Genomic DNA, 17,239 nt, shown 5'->3' with positions numbered 1-17,239 from the left:
TTTAGACTAAATTTGTAAATTATGTGACGTGTCACCAATAAAAAATAAGCACGTTAATCAACACTTAATAATAATTCAATTATTAATAACGACGTCACATGGTTTACAGAATGTGGTCTCAATAGTAGTCTCTCTATCCCAAATCAAATTTAGTTTTTCTCCTGCCGCATTATATAATTTAATAATTTGATCATGATCCGTGCATATGGATGTGTGTGACTTTGAACACCATGAGACCAGTAAAGAAAACCATTGGGATACTATAAATCATATTTATGGCTTGTTTTGAAGTGTTTTTTAAATGACTGAGAGCGTTTTTTATGAAATTGATTTTGAGTTCCAAAATCACTTCAAATGCTTTTTGAAAAAACACCGGTTATGTACTTCTTGTATAAAACACTTCAAGTGTTTTTCCAGGATCCACTTGAATTTTTAAGGATCAGTTTCAAAAACATTTTTACTAAAAACGATTTCAGTCATTTTAAATGCATTTCGAAAAGAAGTTTATAAGAAGGTACCAAACTTTCAAACCCAACTTAATGGAGAAGCTCCACCTAACAACAATTTAACGATTAAGGGCATTGGTACCTAACTACTTTTCAAACAAAATCTTGTACTACCAAACTTAATGGAGAAGCCCATGCTGCACACGGAAGTCTATAAAATATTAAGGGCATTTCTTTTCGATAACATATATTAAGGTCAAGGTCCCAAACCCTCATATTTAATTATAGCTTGCTCTTAACTTAATGGAGAAGCCGCTGCTCCACACAGCCGGTGACGGTGACGTTGAGTTGAGCAATAAGCCACTTCTTTATGAAGGCACCAATGAAGATTATGCACCGGTGAGGAGCTTTGATGCATTCCGGCGTATGTTTTGGATAGAGACAGTGAAGCTGTGGCAAATAGCCGGTTCGACTGTGATCACTATGATGTGTATGTATGGAAATACCGCAGTTGTTGTGCTCTTTGCTGGTCATCTCGGAACTATTGAGCTCTCTGCCATCTCCATTTCGCTCACCGTCATCTCCATATTCTCTTTTGGAGTCATGGTACTTAACTCTTTTCCTTTCTTCGCATTCTTTTCCTTTCTTAACATTCTTTTCCTTAACTCCTCTCATTGGCACACGCATCACTACTAGAAATTTTGACTTTACAGACAAAATAAATTTATCGGCAAAAGTCAAAATTTGTCGGTAAAGACTCTTTCACGATGAAAAAATTTGTCGGCCATTTTGTCGCGCAAAGCATGTCGTGCAAGACTCTAGCCGACAAAATTCAACATTTCGTCGGCTATGAAGTGGTTCTTTCCCGACAAAACATATTTCGTTGGCATTCTTAAACCCCAACAAAAAATTCTGTCAGAAAATGATTTTTAAGCCTACAAAATGCACCGTTTTACCAATAAGATGTGTTCGTCGGAAAAGATATTGTATCGGCACTGCCTTAGTTTACCGACAAAATTAGCTTTGTCGGGAGAGAATTTTAATTTATAAAAAAAATAAATGCTTGAACACACACAAAATAATTTCTAATAATGCTGCATTTATTACAGTGGTTATACAAAGTATTATATCATACAATAGTCATATCCTACTCCCATTCCTCAATATCGGTTTAGCAATAGCTTTGCAATAATATCTATCAAAAATATACAAATGGTAATTATTATGTATGACAACATAAGAAAGAGCATCCTTAAAACCGAAACAATCAAATTGTAGCTAGGAATCTTTCTATAAGTAATAACATTATGGAGCTGCACTGATTCACACCACATCATGAAAAAGATACGTTCAATTGAAGATACTTTAACACAACAATCTGTTAGAAAATGGGGACGGGCTGCAATTAACACCATAGTTACACTAAACAATGAAAACTTAACCATTTGTCAACAAGAAAGCATGTAATCACGTAATCAAGCATATGGTCAGACTTGAATATCACTTGCATGTTGGATGATAAAAGCATGTACTCATGTAATCAAGCATATAGTAAAAGATATTCCAAACCTTGCAATCAACATCTCAGACCACCTGCCATTTGAAAGCTACTCTTTAATCCCTTAATAAGATGCAAATCAAAATGAATGAAAGAAGGTACAATAAGTTACGCAATAATAATTAAAAGATATTTAACTCTGGGATTAATTAGTTGTCCTCAAGAATACAAAGAAAATACTCAAACATAAAAATTTTCTCACAACTTGATCAAATTGTATTAATGACGACAGTTGCAACTTATTGGGGAATCAAAATTGCTTACACAATGCTCCTTGCTCATGTCTAGCATAGACATAATCAAACTATTCGTCCATGTACTTGGAATAAACACAAGGCAGAGAAAGCAAAACATACAATGTATTCCTAGCACAATCAAACTTATTAGTACAAAGCTCCTTGCTCAGTGTGTTGTGCACAATAGAGGGACAAAATATACAATATATTCTTGTCATTAGCTGAATGGTAGAGTAACACAAGTTAGGAACCCATGAGAAAACATAACAGAGGGATAATTCATACAATATACTTGAGATAAAATTCACCATTACCAGCCTCATAAGCAAGTGCAACTACATTAACTTCAAGCACAAGCAGCTGGAATAAAAATAACAAGACTAATTTAATAGTATTATTATAATTTCGATAAAGAGAAGACTAAGTTAATATAGACTTGCACTTGTCAAACCAAGCTATTAGAAATCTTTCGAAAGAACACTGGACCTGCACCTACTTTAGTTTAATAAAACCACACAAAAGCCAAACAATGGACTTGCACACAAAAACCTCCAAAATAGTAGCAGAATTTTGCAATGTGCAGGGAACATATCAAACAAAACTTAAACCACAAATAACATGTGATATATTTATTATTAGATATTCGAAACCCTTGATAGGTGATATATTTACAAATCGTTTTGCGGATTGTCATTTTGATGAGACAGTCTTCCCGTCATTAGGGGGAGAAAAGACCGCTCCAGAATAATGGCAAGAGATGACATGGGTTGTTCCCACCTTATCACATTTTGATCCACAAAGCACTCAATGTGAAAATGAGGTGAAAATGATCGTTCACCTTCAAAGTATTGCTAATCAAATGCCAGATGCATTTAATGATGCTTCAAAAGTGACAAAGTCACGTATACCAGCTGCAAATGCACCTGTAAGAATGGATGTTCCTGTTTGACAAAATAAAGTGACAGCGAATGAATCATCTGGTGCACGCCTGAAGTGTGGTAGACCCCCAAGTTCAAGAAATCTAGCCCCTCGAAAGAGAAAGACGAGGGCACAGCTGAATCCAAATGAAATCATTCAAAAAAAGAAAATGAATGCTAAATCCCCAATTCACGATTCTGGAAAAGAAAATGTCCTTGATGAGACACATGTCCCTGAAAAGACAGAAGTGCATGAAAGCAAAGAAATCTCTACAAATTATGCATGCACTAACGAATTGTGGGATTGAAATGAAATAATCATCGACGACATGTTCGCATTCTTAGTAGCCAGTGAAATCATATTAAGCGATTATATTGAGCCCCGCTATGTTCATGAATGCAAATAGAGACAAGATTGGCCTAAATGGAAAGATGCAATCCAGGTAGAATTAAATTCCTTGGAAAAGGCAGAATTAAATTCCTTGGAAAGGCGAAGTGTTTTTGGACTGATAGTCCAAACCCTGCCTGATATAAATCTCATGGGTTACAAATGGGTATTCACAAGAAAGCGCAATGAGAAAAACGAGATTGCAAGATATAAAGCATGACTCGTTGTACAAGGTTTTCAACAAAGACCTGGAATTGATTATAAGGATACATACTCTCCTGTAATGGACACAATTACTTTCCGTTACTTAATAAGTTTAGTGGTTTTAGAAAAACTTGACATAAGACTTATGGATGTCATCACCACGTATCTATATGGAGAATTAGATACTAACATAAATATGAAAGTTCCAGAATGACTTAAGTTGCCTAAAACTACTAACAAACCACGAGGTATGCTCTCAATTAAATTGAGGCGATCATTGTATGGGCTAAAACAATCTGGACGAATGTGGTATAATCATCTTAGTGATGTCATTTACCCTTGTGTGTTCATTAAGAAATCTAATTTTAGATTTGTTATAGTGGTAGTATATGTCGATGATATGAACCTAGTTGGAACTCCTTAAGAGCTCAATAAAACTGTTGAATATCTAAAAAGCGAATTTGAAATGAAAGACCTTGGAAAAATAAAATATTGTCTCGTCCTGCAGATTGAGCATTGTGCTAGTGGAATTTTGGTCCACCAATCAGCTTATATTGAAAAAATCCTGAAGTGATTTGGAATGGATAAGGCTTATCCACTTAGCACGCCAAGGGATGTTTGTTCTTTGGACATTAAGAAGGATCCATTCCGTCCAAAAGAAGATGATGAAATGGTCCTTGATCCAAAAGTACCATAAAGATCTGGTCATTTGTAGATTTCTTTAAGTAGAAGAGACCCATGTCTATTGTCTCACAAAGGTATTGCAAAACATCTTTGATTCATTTCCAATGGTGAATTGTTGGAGCAGAGTTATACCTTACAAACAGGTTAACTGAAAAAGCTATATTTGGTCGAGTACACTGTGCTAAATATAATAGAACACCTATTGCACTCAGATATGGTACTTCTGGACCAAGGAACATTTCATCATCTTCTTTTGGACGGAATGGATCTTTCTTAATGTCCAAATAATGAACGACCATTGGTATGCTAAGTGGATAAGCCTTGTCCATTCCAAATCACTTCAAGATTTTTTCAATATAAGCTGATTGGTGGACCAAAATTCCACTAGCACAATGCTCGATCTGTAGGTTAAGACAATATTTTATTTTCCCAAGGTCTTTCATTTCAAATTCGTTTTTCAGATATTCAACAGTTTTATTGAGCTATTCAGGAGTTCCAACTAGGTTCATATCATCGACATATATTACCACTATAGCAAATCCAAAATTGGATTTCTTATTGAACACACAAAGGCAAATGACATTGTTGATATATCCTTTTTTGATCAAATATTCACTGAGACGATTATACCACATTCGTCCAGATTGTTTTAGCCCATACAATGACCGCCTCAATTTGATTGAGAGCATACCTCGTGGTTTGTTAGTCATTTCAGGCAACTTAAGTCATTCTGGAACTTTCATATTTATGTCAGTATCTAATTCTCCATATAGATACACGGTGATAACATCCATAAGTCGCATGTCAAGTTTTTCTGAAACCACTCAACTTATTAAGTCACAGAATGTAATTATGTCCATTACAAAAGAGTATGTATCCTCATAATCAATTCCAGGTCTTTGTGAAAAACTTTGTGCAACGAGTCATGCTTTATATCTTGCAATCTCATTTTTCTCATTACGCTTTCTTGTGAATACCCATTTGTAACCCACGGGATTTACATCAGGCAAGGTTTGGACTATTAGTCCAAAAACACTTCGCCTTTCTAAGGAATTTAATTATGCCTGGATTGCATCTTTCTATTTAGGCCAATCTTGTCTCTATTTACATTCATCAACATAGGGGGTTCAATATCATCGCTTAATATGATTTCACTGGCTACTAAGAATGTGAACATGTCATCGATGATTATTTCATTTCAATCCCACAATTCGTTGGTACATGCATAATTTATGAAGATTTCTTTGCTTTCATGCACTTTTATCTCTTCAGGGACATGTGTCTCATTAAGGACATTTTCTTTTTCAGAATCATGAATTGGGGATTTATCATTCATTTTCTTTTCTTGAATGATTTCATTTGGATTCAGTTGTGCCCTAGTCTTTCTCTTTCGAGAGGCTGAATCTCTTGAAGGAGGCTTGATATAGATCCACCACACTTATGGCAAGCTCCTTCAGAGTTTCTATGAACGTTGTTCATATGAGCTTTGCCTTTGTGGCGATTTGCATTCTTGAAGCTCGGGCCTGAATTATGATTTAGAACCTGGTTGTGAAACTGGACACCATGATTCTTACCCTTCTCGTTCCACCGGCCTCACTTATGGTCACGTCCTCGTTTGTAATTATTGCCACGAGAGGATGTGGTATTCCCTTCAAGGGAAGCATCATTCACTTCTACGAATGGTGTCCAATCTAGTAGGTCGGGAATGATGATTCTTCATCAGGAGCTCATTGTTTTGTTCAGCTACTAAGAGCACAGATATTAGCTGGTTGTATTCAGTGAAGCTTCGCTCTTTATATTGCTGCTGCAATAGCATGTTGGAGGCATCAAAGGTGCTGATAATCTTTTCCAGCATATCATCATCAGTAATGGTTTCCCCACAGAGCTTCATCTGGGAGCTAATTCTGAATATCACATAATTGTAATTAGCCACTGACTTAAAATCTTGGATACTTAGGTGAGTCCACTCATAACGAGTTCTTGGAAGAATCACTGTTTTCTGATGATTGTATCTGTTTCTCAATGTCTTCCAGAGAGTTAATGAATCTTCAACTGTTAGGTACTCGCTCTTTAGTCCTTCATCAAGGTAGTGACGAATAAAGATCATGGCCTTCGCCCGATCTTGAGATGATGCACTGTTTTCCTCCCTAATGGTTTCTCCAAGATTTCTTGCCTCCAGATGGATCTTGGTATCCACTACCCAGGTAAGGTAGTTCTTCCTAGTAATGGTCCAAGGCAACAAAATCAAGTTTTGCCAAGTTTGTCATTTTCTTTTCTGAAAGAAAAATGAGATTTGTAAGAACTTGCAACAATATGTATTCCTGGAGGAATCCAAAATGATAAGCACTTGAAACTTCAAGCTCGAGATTTACATGATTAATGAGAAGGGCGATTGTACCGCACCATTCTCATTGAAGTAACTATAGGATGAGTGATTATTTCACACCACTCAAACTGCAAGAAAATTTAAATATGCAGAGAAGGGTGGACGATTATACCACACCATCCAAAATTGCAGTAAAATTAAATAGCAGGAAAATTTAAATATGCAGGGTGGACGATTATACCGCACCACCTAAAATTGCAGTAAAATTAAATCTGTAGTCCAAGATGGGCGATGATACCGCACCATCTTTGATCGCAGTAAAATTAACATAAATAAATATTGGGTTAGTAATCAAGAACTACACCAAACAAGAAATCAAATATATAAGTAATTGTTAAATAGTAAAATTAAATCTGTAGTCCAAGATGGGCGATGATACCACACCATCTTTGATCGCAGTAAAATTAACATAAATAAATATTGGGTTAGTAATCAAGAACTACACCAAACAAGAAATCAAATATATAAGTAATTGTTAAATCAAGAACGAAAAGCAAGCATGGTGCAAACAGTTCTTCACGAGGGTATATCTAGCAGGTGAGGCAAAGGAAGAAGAAGAACAATAAAATCCTAGGAGGAAACATTTTCGGCGAATGGAGATGATAATTGTTTAGGGTTAGAGAGTCATGCTGATAACGTGTTATAAATAGGCAAAAGTTAGAGAAATAACATTTGCTAAAGATAGGAGAGAAACGGGTGCAAAATATCACACTATAACTTTAGTAGCTATAACACAAAGGATGGTAGATAAAGAGAGGGGGGAAATATACTGATATTATTTATTTGATTCTTTCTTTCGCAATGTGTATTTTGATAACACACGGATCACTCTATTTATAGAGCTACTCCCATGAGAACATCCATAAATGATATGATGGCTACTTTTGACAATATTACATAACAACAAATATATCACTATCCTTGTCACGTTTTTCCAAATGCATGTTGGTATACTAATGCATGTGGGATGTTGGCATACACCATATAGTTTTTACAACATATTGTACATTATTAATACAATTTTTATGAAATATAATCTAACTAAATGGAAAAAAAAAAAAAACATTTGAAGTCCATAGTGGTCAATTGACCACTGTGAGCCTATGATGGCACCGTCTATAGTCACTTTTCATATTGTCAATTGATTTTATCATAGTGGAACCTCAACTTCCTTCGTATCTAACATATTATATTGTCAAATTGTCCATCAAAATTATTGTACTAATCAGGTACATTTTGTTGAAACATATTGTACATATTGTTTGGAATAGAGAGTGCTCTAGAGGCCAAATGTTGTCAAATATTCTGATACATTTAAAACTTTATACTAGGACATGATATATATGTTATGTTGTGAGACAATCAATGTCCTGATTACGATGAATTGCAGCTTGGGATGGGGAGTGCTCTGGAGACCCTATGTGGACAAGCATTTGGTGCTGGACAAGTTCATATGCGTGGGATCTACATGCAGCGCTCATGTATAATCCTATTTGTAACCAGCATCTTCATCTTGCCGACCTACATCTTTGCCACGCCGATTCTAAAGTGGTTGGGCCAAGAAGACGACATAGCTAATCTAGCCGGAAAATTCACACTCCAAATAATCCCCCATCTGTTCTCACTTGCTGTAATTTTCCCAACTCAGAAGTTCCTCCAGTCTCAGAGGAAGGTGAAGGTGCTGGCATGGATTGCTGTTTTGGGTTTGATCGTAGAGATAGGAATGCTAGGGCTCTTCATCTATGTGTTCGATTGGGGCACAACGGGGGCAGCTGTGTCATTTACCGTCACGAGATGGGGGATGGCAATTACTCAAGTTGTGTATGTTATGGGTTGGTGTAAGGAAGGTTGGACTGGATTTTCATGGCTGGCATTCAAGGAGATTTGGGCATTTGTAAGACTTTCCCTTGCCTCTGCTGTGATGCTCTGCCTGGAAATTTGGTACATGATGAGTATTATCATTCTCACAGGACATCTTTCTAATGCAGTTATAGCCGTTGGCTCTCTTTCTATCTGGTAATTTGGATCTTAAAACTCAACCTTTTTATGGAGAAGACTTTTCTATACCAAGTACATTATTGTGACTATATTCCAGTTTAATAACGCGTTGTTATGTCGGAGAACTAAAACATATGACATGGTGACATATTTACTGATTAAGTCTTTCGCCTTTTTATGGTACACAATAATTTAGCTTGTGATTATTTCTAACAGTATTCTCTCCTTTTTTTTTTCTTTCCTCTTTTGGATTTCCTTAGCATGAGCATCAATGGATGGGAAGGAATCTTGTTCGTTGGAATAAACGCCGCAATAAGGTGAAACATTGGACTAATAGTTCTCTGAATATTACCACATGCTTCTTTGAAACATTTTTTGGTGATCTTTCTTTGAAATTATTTTGAAGTGACAATAATAATTTGTTTTTTTTTATTCCGTAGTGTTCGTGTCTCTAATGAGCTTGGATTAGGACGTCCCAGAGCAGCCAAATACTCTGTCTATGTTACAATATTTCAATCTCTTGTACTTGGGATTCTTTTCATGGTTCTTATTTTAATAACTAGAGATGATTTCGCTGTACTTTATACAAGTGACAAGGAGCTGCAACAAGCGGTCGCTAAACTAGCATACCTTCTTGGTATAACTATGTTGCTTAACAGTGTCCAACCAGTAATATCAGGTATTAATTTGAAAAGTCACTATGTTTTATGCATATTCAAAAGTGTTGTGTACGCGTATTATGATGCCATGCTTTCTTTTTTGTGAAGGTGTTGCAGTTGGAGGTGGATGGCAGGCAATGGTAGCTTATATAAACTTGGGTTGTTACTACATTTTTGGACTTCCTCTTGGATACCTTCTTTGCCATGTTGCAAATTTGGGAGTCATGGTAAATTTATATATATTTTTTCTTTCAATGATGCCCAAGTTAATTTGGCAACTCCAACCATGACTGTAAATAGTTTAATTTCCAAGTATTTGATGAGTTAGTTGACTGATATTGTAGGGCCTTTGGGGAGGCATGATATGTGGAACCGCTCTCCAAACCATGCTTCTGCTAATTATACTTTACAAAACCAACTGGAACACAGAGGTAATTAGTCAATAGCTTATTGCGAATCTCTCCAACTTTCGTTTCCGCATTTCATTGTTTATTCATATTGAAATCAAATTGCAGGTCGAGCAAGCAACAAATCGCGTTCGGAAGTGGGGTGGGCAAGACATCAAAACTGAGAATGCAGCTGAAATTATATAAAAAAATTTCAGTTTAATTGGGGTACGTAAATATCCACTTTTTTCCTGCAAGTAAATGGTAGATTAGGCGAGATTAACTCATCATTGCTCGTTTAAAGGGTGCCCAAAACACCCACAAAACTTAATTGCGATGGTGAAAGAGAGCATCACATCCAGGAACCCCCAGCGCATCCTGTCATTCAATGCAGGAAGAGGATTATCTCCCCTCCTAATCTCTCTCCCTTTCCCTCCCCTCCTATTTGAACGGTTACGGTTTAGCCACGTCAACATCTTATATTGATTTTTTTTTTATAGAGACAATAAGACAAAAAACAATATATGAGAGGAAGGGAGGGAAGGGAATGGGAATAGGAGGGGAGAGAATCCTACTCCTTCAATGCATCGCCTCATTCAATTTTGTAACTCTTAGATCAGTTAGTTTTTGGAGGACCATAATTTTCTAGACCCAAGACATGTGGCACCTTAGGTGGCAAGAAAGACCAGAATGGCTATAGTGTGTGATGTTTAGGCAAACAGGTTGAGAGGCCTGATGTGGATCGGAACAGGTTACTTTTATAGACATCTTAGTTAGTTTGGACTAGCCTTAGTCAGATCGGACTAGCCTTAGTCATATTGGACTAGCATTAGTCAAACAAAGTCAGAATACCAAGCGAAGTCAGACAGACTAGGCTTAAGCTCATTAAAGATGTTACTTGTCTTTCAAGTAAGGAAACCCTAATTAAAGTCAAATTAGGATATCTTAGGGATTAGGCAACATCAATATTCTAGTAAGATTAGGTATCTTATCCTAAATTTTCTCCTAGATAGGCTCCCTTGGATGAAGATTACTCTCCTACAAGGACTCAAGATCCCTATAAATACACTAGCATGGGTATTTATATGGGATGATCACTTTATTCTCTACAACACTACCATAGATATCCACCTACATTCACATATTGCCTTCTACAAAACCACAATACACTTGTTCTATTTATCAATAATAGAGGTCCTCATACTGTCGTCTAGGCATAGACACATTCATGGAGAACTCATCTCCTCACCCTGTCATAGGTCATTCGTCAAGAATGGTTCATGCCATTCTTTCTGGATTCAACCACACCCCCAATCAACCTCATTCTCCCCTCAGCTGGTGATCATGGACAATTCTGATTTAGTTCTCGCCTCCATCTGCGGATGTCCGCAAATTTGGTTCCAACATTTTGAATGCAAATATCTTTACTGCTTTGTAAAAAGATAATGTCATGAATCAATTTGCTCATTTAATTTTACTACGATCAAGTTTAATCCAGAAAGATAACATCACATACTATTTTTGAGAGGCCTCCTTACAATCAAATAAACATTTGGTTTGGATACTTCATCAATTTAAAAAATAAAATCCTCCCCAAAAGAAAGATGAACTTATTGGTACTCTAAAATTATGATTACGTATGCCTCCCTAATGTGAAAAAATAAGTACAAGGTATTATTCTCACAGAAATCATGATTAAATTGAATCTTTTACTTATCATTTTAGGTCTGAATACGAGTAATGTTAAACTTATTACATAATTGTATCATATCTTAATATCACATGCGTTATGTAATGTAATGTATTCAATTAATATTTAATGAAATATAATTGGCATGAAGTTTTATATTACTTGTCATATCATGTAGGGTTCATTACAGATAGACCCATTCAACTCATATTTTCTGGACAAAAACCTACCTATATATAATCCAACAAAAACCAAAAATTCAAATAAACTGCGATGTAAAAATACAAGTAACCTACTATTACAATTTATATACAACATATGCCACATCCCTTCTAAACTGTTTCTCACCCACACTTGAATTTTGGCTCTAATCAAAGCATTAAAAAACAAACTAATAATGCCTATGTTTTTTTAGTATTTGTTTTTAAATTTTTCAACAATCTAATGCATTTCCATATATAATAACTATATCATTTAGTATTGTTCAATGGAATCGTTTTACATATAAATTAATTTACCTACTCCTTATTATATATGTAAGTAGGTATGTCACATCCCGACCCTGGGGGGACCACTTTTCGGGCCCGCTCCACCACCGTAGCACGATATTTTTCGCTTTGGGTCCCGACTACGCCCTCACGGTTTTGTTTCTGGGAACTCACACGAGAACTTCCCAGTGGATCACCCATCCGGGGAATGCTCTCGCTTCCAACTCACTTAACTTTGAAATTCCTATGGAACCCGAAGCTAGTGAGCTCCCAAAAGGCCTCGTGCTAGGTAGTGATGGGAATATACATATAAGGATCACTCCCTTGGGCCATGTGGGATGTCACAATCCACCCCCCTTAGGGGCTCGACGTCCTCGTCGGCACACACGCGGCCAGGGTTAGGCTCTGATACCAAATTGTCACATCCGGGCACGGGGGGACCATTTCCCGGGCCCGCTCCACCACCGTAGCACGATATTGTCCGCTTTAGGCCCCGACTACGCCCTCACGATTTTGTTTCTGGGAACTCACACGAGAACTTCCCAGTGGGTCACCACTCCGGGGAATGCTCTCGCCCCCAACTCACTTAACTTCGAAGTTCCGATGGAACCCGAAGCCAGTGAGCTCCCAAAAGGCCTCGTGCTAGGTAGGGATGAGAATATACATATAAGGATCACTCCCCTGGGCGATGTGGGATGTCACAATGTCACCCATCATGGGAATGCTCTCGCCCCCAACTCACTTAACTTCGACCAACTCGCTTAACTTCGAAGTTATGATGGAACTCGAAGCCAGTGAGCTCCCAAAAGACCTCATGCTAGGTAAGGATGGGAATATACATATAAGGATCACTCCCCTAGGCGATGTGGGATGTCACAATGTCACCCATCATAGGAATGCTCTCGCCCCCAACTCGCTTAACTTCAAAGTTCCGATGGAACCCGAAGCCAATGAGCTCCCAAAAGACATCGTGCTAGGTAGGGATGAAAATATACATATAAGGATCACTCCCCTGGACGATGTGGGATGTCACAAGGTAAACTATTAACGTACCTACTGCTTATTATATATGTAAGTGTGAAATATGTTTTACAATATTCTAAGTAGGTAAACTAAAATATAAATTAATTCACTTATATTTGGAATTGTTACTTAGATATCTTTTCAATACAAAATTATTACAATATTTCATGGAAAATATCAATGAAATACTTAATAAATTTTTTTTATTTACCTATAATTATCAAAGAAAATAATAATGTATTATTTTCATAATATATAAATAGATGTGGAAGACCAAAAGTATCGTGGGTAACTTAGGTAAATTAGTCTTCCTAATACTAGCTTAAGTTTTATGCGCTGGCCAGTAGTATATACATTTTTTTTTTTCCGAATCATTAATTCTCCTTTTCAGTTTGTTTAGTTTGAAAAATATTTCATGACATTAATTTACATAATATCCATATAATTAATGTAGATAACAAATAAGTAATTAGGGGTATATTTAGGCATCTAGAAATACAAATTGTGTAAAGTCAAACTTAATTAAGAAATTAGATTAAAAAAATATATAAAAAAACTTAATTAAGAAATTTGTTTAGGTGGAGCCTATTCACTAAGTTCAGTTAGAAAATTAAATTATGTGGAGTTTTAAGTAAAAAAAAAATTGAGTTTCAGAGGTTAAAGTCATATTTTCATTTTCATGTATTATAGAAAAATGTAGCATAACTAACAGATTTAAGTTAATTATTCTTTTCTTTAAAAAATTGGACCAGTTAGTGATTTCGCCACAGCAGTCTATCATTTCAGGAGATTTGAGTTAATTAGTGGAGAGGATTTATATGTAATAAGTGTTTATTCAATTGTACGTGGTGTTTCTCTATTCGTTCAGTGCACTACAGCGTAGGGCCGGCGATGGTGGGTGGGAGTCCGGCGGCTGCTTACGGAGCTCACCATGTTGCTCATGGTCATGGGGGTCATTATCAGCACGTGGGGTGCAGTGCAGCACCATGGAAAGCACGACGGCAGGAGGTGGCAAGTTCAAGAAGTGGAAGTGATCATCCAGCTCTCGTATTTTCACAACGAAAAAGTATATTTACTGAGTTTTTAAGAATTTGAATAAAACATGAAATTATGAATAAATTCCATGCCACTGAAATTTTTTACTGTAATTCATTACTAAGGAGCTGCCTGAGTTTCATTATTTCTTAAATATATGAGTTCATTGGGTTGTGTTCTGTTAGACAAATAAGGAATATGGTTGGAGTCCTTGTGTAATTGTATATAATATTATTATTAGAAGAATAAGCCGTCCTACAGCCGTCCTACCTTGTCCTACCTACACACTAGCCGTCCTACAGCCGTCAACCCGTCCTACAGCCGTCCTACCTTGTCCTACCTACACACTAGGACGGCTACCTTGTCCTCTACAGCCGTCCTACCTTGTCCTACCTACACACTAGGACGGCTACCTTGTCCTCTACAGCCGTCCTACCTTGTCCTACCTACACACTAGGACGACTACCTTGTCCTACCTACACATTTGTATCATGTATATATATATCCTTGTAATCTTGTAGAGAAAGATAATGAAAAAATAAGCATTCTCTTCCATTTGCATTCTCTTCCATAAGCATTCTCTTCCATTTGCATTCTCTTCCATTTTTCCACATTCATGTATCAATAACAAATATAATTTTTAGCCTACATACCTTTTTCTACATGGTATACAGAGCAGGTTTATAACCCTAGCCCTAATTTTTTTTTTCGGCAGCTTTCTCTGCCGTTCCCATGGCTGTTCGTGGCCCGTTCCGTCCCTCCTCTGCTCGTCCTCCCCTCCACTGCACCTACTGCAATTTTGATTATCATACCCGAGACACCTGCCATAAACTTCATGGCTATCCCGTTGGCCATCCCCTCCATGGCCAACCGTGGCGACCACCGCGCCGTGCCACTGCTTCCAGTTCTTCCCGCAGCCATGCACCTTCCAGTCCTCCCCAGCAGCCACGATTTTCTGCTTCCCGGCCCCATAATTTCACCCAGGCCCATCACGTGCAAGGCACCCAGGCCCCCGCCTCCTCTTCTACTCCAGCGACCCACCAAGTGCACGGGACCCAGCCCACTTTGCATGACTTGCAGCTTGCCATGCCTGACCTCTCTGCCGAGCAGCACTCCCGTGTTCTAGCTGCTCTACGTGACACCACCACCCCTCCTCAGGCCAATGCCGTGCTCACTACTGATTTTGCCCAAGGTTTGTTACCTGTCACCTCTCGTCATGGTCAATGGATTCTTGACAGTGGTGCTACGGATCATATTACTTCTTCCGCTTCAGGTTTGGTTAATCGTTCTCCTTCACATTTGCCGCCTGTTTCTTTGCCTAGTGGTGCTTCCGCTCCCATTACTTTTACCGGCACTTTTCCTTTAAATTCCTCAGTTACTTTGAAGTATATTTTATGCGTCCCTAATTTCTGAGTGGACCTTTTATCGGTTGGTAAACTTACAGATGGATTATCGTGTTCCATAACCTTCTTTCCTTCTTGGTGTGTTTTGCAGGACTTGGTTTCGAAGGAAATGATTGGTGTGGGTAAGCGACGTGGCGATCTGTATTACCTTGTGGCCCTTACCTCTTCTCTCCCCACCCGTCAACCTCTCTGCAACATCATTACCATCCCCTCCTCCCTCTGGCATAGGCGTTTTGGTCACCCATCCTCCACTCGTTTGCAAGCTTTAGCATCTAGCTCTCTTAATTGCACTTTTGATTCTAGTCATATTTGTGATGTTTGTCCGTTGGCAAAACAAACTCGTCAACCTTTTCCTTTGAGTTCAATTTCATCAACTTTCCCTTTTGCTTTAATTCATTGTGATATTTGGGGCCCGAATCGTCAATCTTCTCTTTCTGGTGCTAATTATTTCTTAACCATTGTGGATGATTTTTCTCGCTTTACGTGGGTCTTCCTCATGAAACATAAATCCGACACTCAACAATTAATTAAGGATTTTTTTGCTTATGTCACTACCCAATTCCGCACTACCATCCAATGCATTCGTACTGACAATGGTGGTGAATTTTTATCTCTTCGTAGTTTTTTCTCTGATCATGGGGTGCTTTTACAAACTTCTTGTGTTTATACCCCCCAACAAAATGGCGTTGTTGAAAGAAAACATCGTCATCTTCTTGAAACCGCTCGCGCCCTTCGTTTTCAATCCCATCTTCCTATCAAGTTTTGGGGGGAATGTGTTCTTACCGCTACTTATCTCATCAATCGTCTCCCTACCCGTCTTCTCCATCATAAATCCCCATTTGAGGTTCTCTTTTCGAAAACCCCATCTTATGACCACTTCCGCGTCTTTGGTTGTTTGGCATATGCCACCTCTGTCACTCCCACCACCAAATTTTCCCCTCGGGCTCATCGTTGCATTTTTCTCGGTTATCCTCATGGACAAAAGGCCTATACCCTTTACGATCTCGACAATCACCGTATTTTCACTAGTCGAGACGTCATCTTTCACGATAGTATTTTCCCTTATGTCGTTTCTCACCCTCCTATCCCATCCTCTTCGCCTACCCTACCCATCCCACCCCCTCTGGACTTTACATATAACCCACCCCTTCCTGCCCCGACGCCTCACCCTCCTCCACCTTCCTCCCCTTCCACGCCTCCCACAGATTCCCTTGCTGCCCCATTACCCGTTCCTCCCCATGCCCCTGCCCTCTCGGCATCCCCTCCTTCCCCCCCCCCCCCGGCTACTTCCTTACCTTTCACCCTTTTACCCACGGACATCCCTACCCCCCCACTACCTACCAATCCTCCCCTTCCCCGCACCTCTTCCCGTGCCCATAAACCTTCATCCTATTTAAAAGACTACGTTTGCTCGCAGGTGATTCTGCCATCCCACCCATCTTCGACTTCGCAACCCGGTTCTACACAAGGTACGGGATATCCACTTTGTAATTTTCTCTCTTATCACTGTTACTCTCCCAGGCATTTTTCTTACATTAACTCTGTCAGTCGGACTGTGGAGCCTTCCTCCTTTGCCGAGGCTGCCACTGACCCCAATTGGCAACGTGCTATGACTGAGGAGCTTCAAGCTTTACATGCTAATGGTACTTGGACTTTAACTTCCTTGCCCCCTGGCAAAATTCCCATTGGTTGTAAGTGGGTGTACAAACTCAAGCACAATTCCGACGGCTCTATTGAC

The 17,239-nt window shown here is 38.4% G+C and overlaps 1 protein-coding gene across 3 annotated transcripts; it reads left to right on the top strand.

Moving 5' to 3' along the window:
- The first annotated feature begins 701 nt into the window (after positions 1-701).
- Positions 702-15,647, top strand: LOC103936050 (protein DETOXIFICATION 35-like). Of its 3 annotated transcripts, XR_007260519.1 has the most exons (9): positions 702-1,052; positions 8,210-8,835; positions 9,078-9,134; positions 9,258-9,496; positions 9,585-9,703; positions 9,821-9,907; positions 9,992-10,090; positions 13,932-14,129; positions 15,593-15,647. XR_007260519.1 is itself a non-coding variant. In XM_048590473.1 (8 exons), the coding sequence occupies exons 1-7, from the start codon at positions 750-752 to the stop codon at positions 10,067-10,069; spliced, it is 1,500 nt and encodes a 499-aa protein (XP_048446430.1). In that variant the 5' UTR covers positions 702-749; the 3' UTR covers positions 10,070-10,090; positions 13,932-14,278. The 3 variants fall into 3 exon arrangements, 2 of the variants coding, with proteins under 2 accessions (XP_048446430.1, XP_048446429.1); XM_048590473.1 differs by lacking the exon at positions 15,593-15,647 and having other exon boundaries at positions 9,594-9,703; positions 13,932-14,278; XM_048590472.1 differs by lacking the exon at positions 15,593-15,647 and having other exon boundaries at positions 13,932-14,278.
- The last annotated feature ends 1,592 nt before the right edge of the window (positions 15,648-17,239 follow it).

The sequence above is a fragment of a genome, unplaced genomic scaffold (genome assembly GCF_019419815.1).
Source record: "Pyrus x bretschneideri cultivar Hongxiangsu unplaced genomic scaffold, Pyrus_bretschneideri_v1 Contig32, whole genome shotgun sequence".
Classification (NCBI taxonomy): Eukaryota; Viridiplantae; Streptophyta; class Magnoliopsida; order Rosales; family Rosaceae; genus Pyrus; species Pyrus x bretschneideri.
Note: the sequence above shows the minus strand (reverse complement) of the source record. Positions and strands in the feature narration are given on the sequence as shown.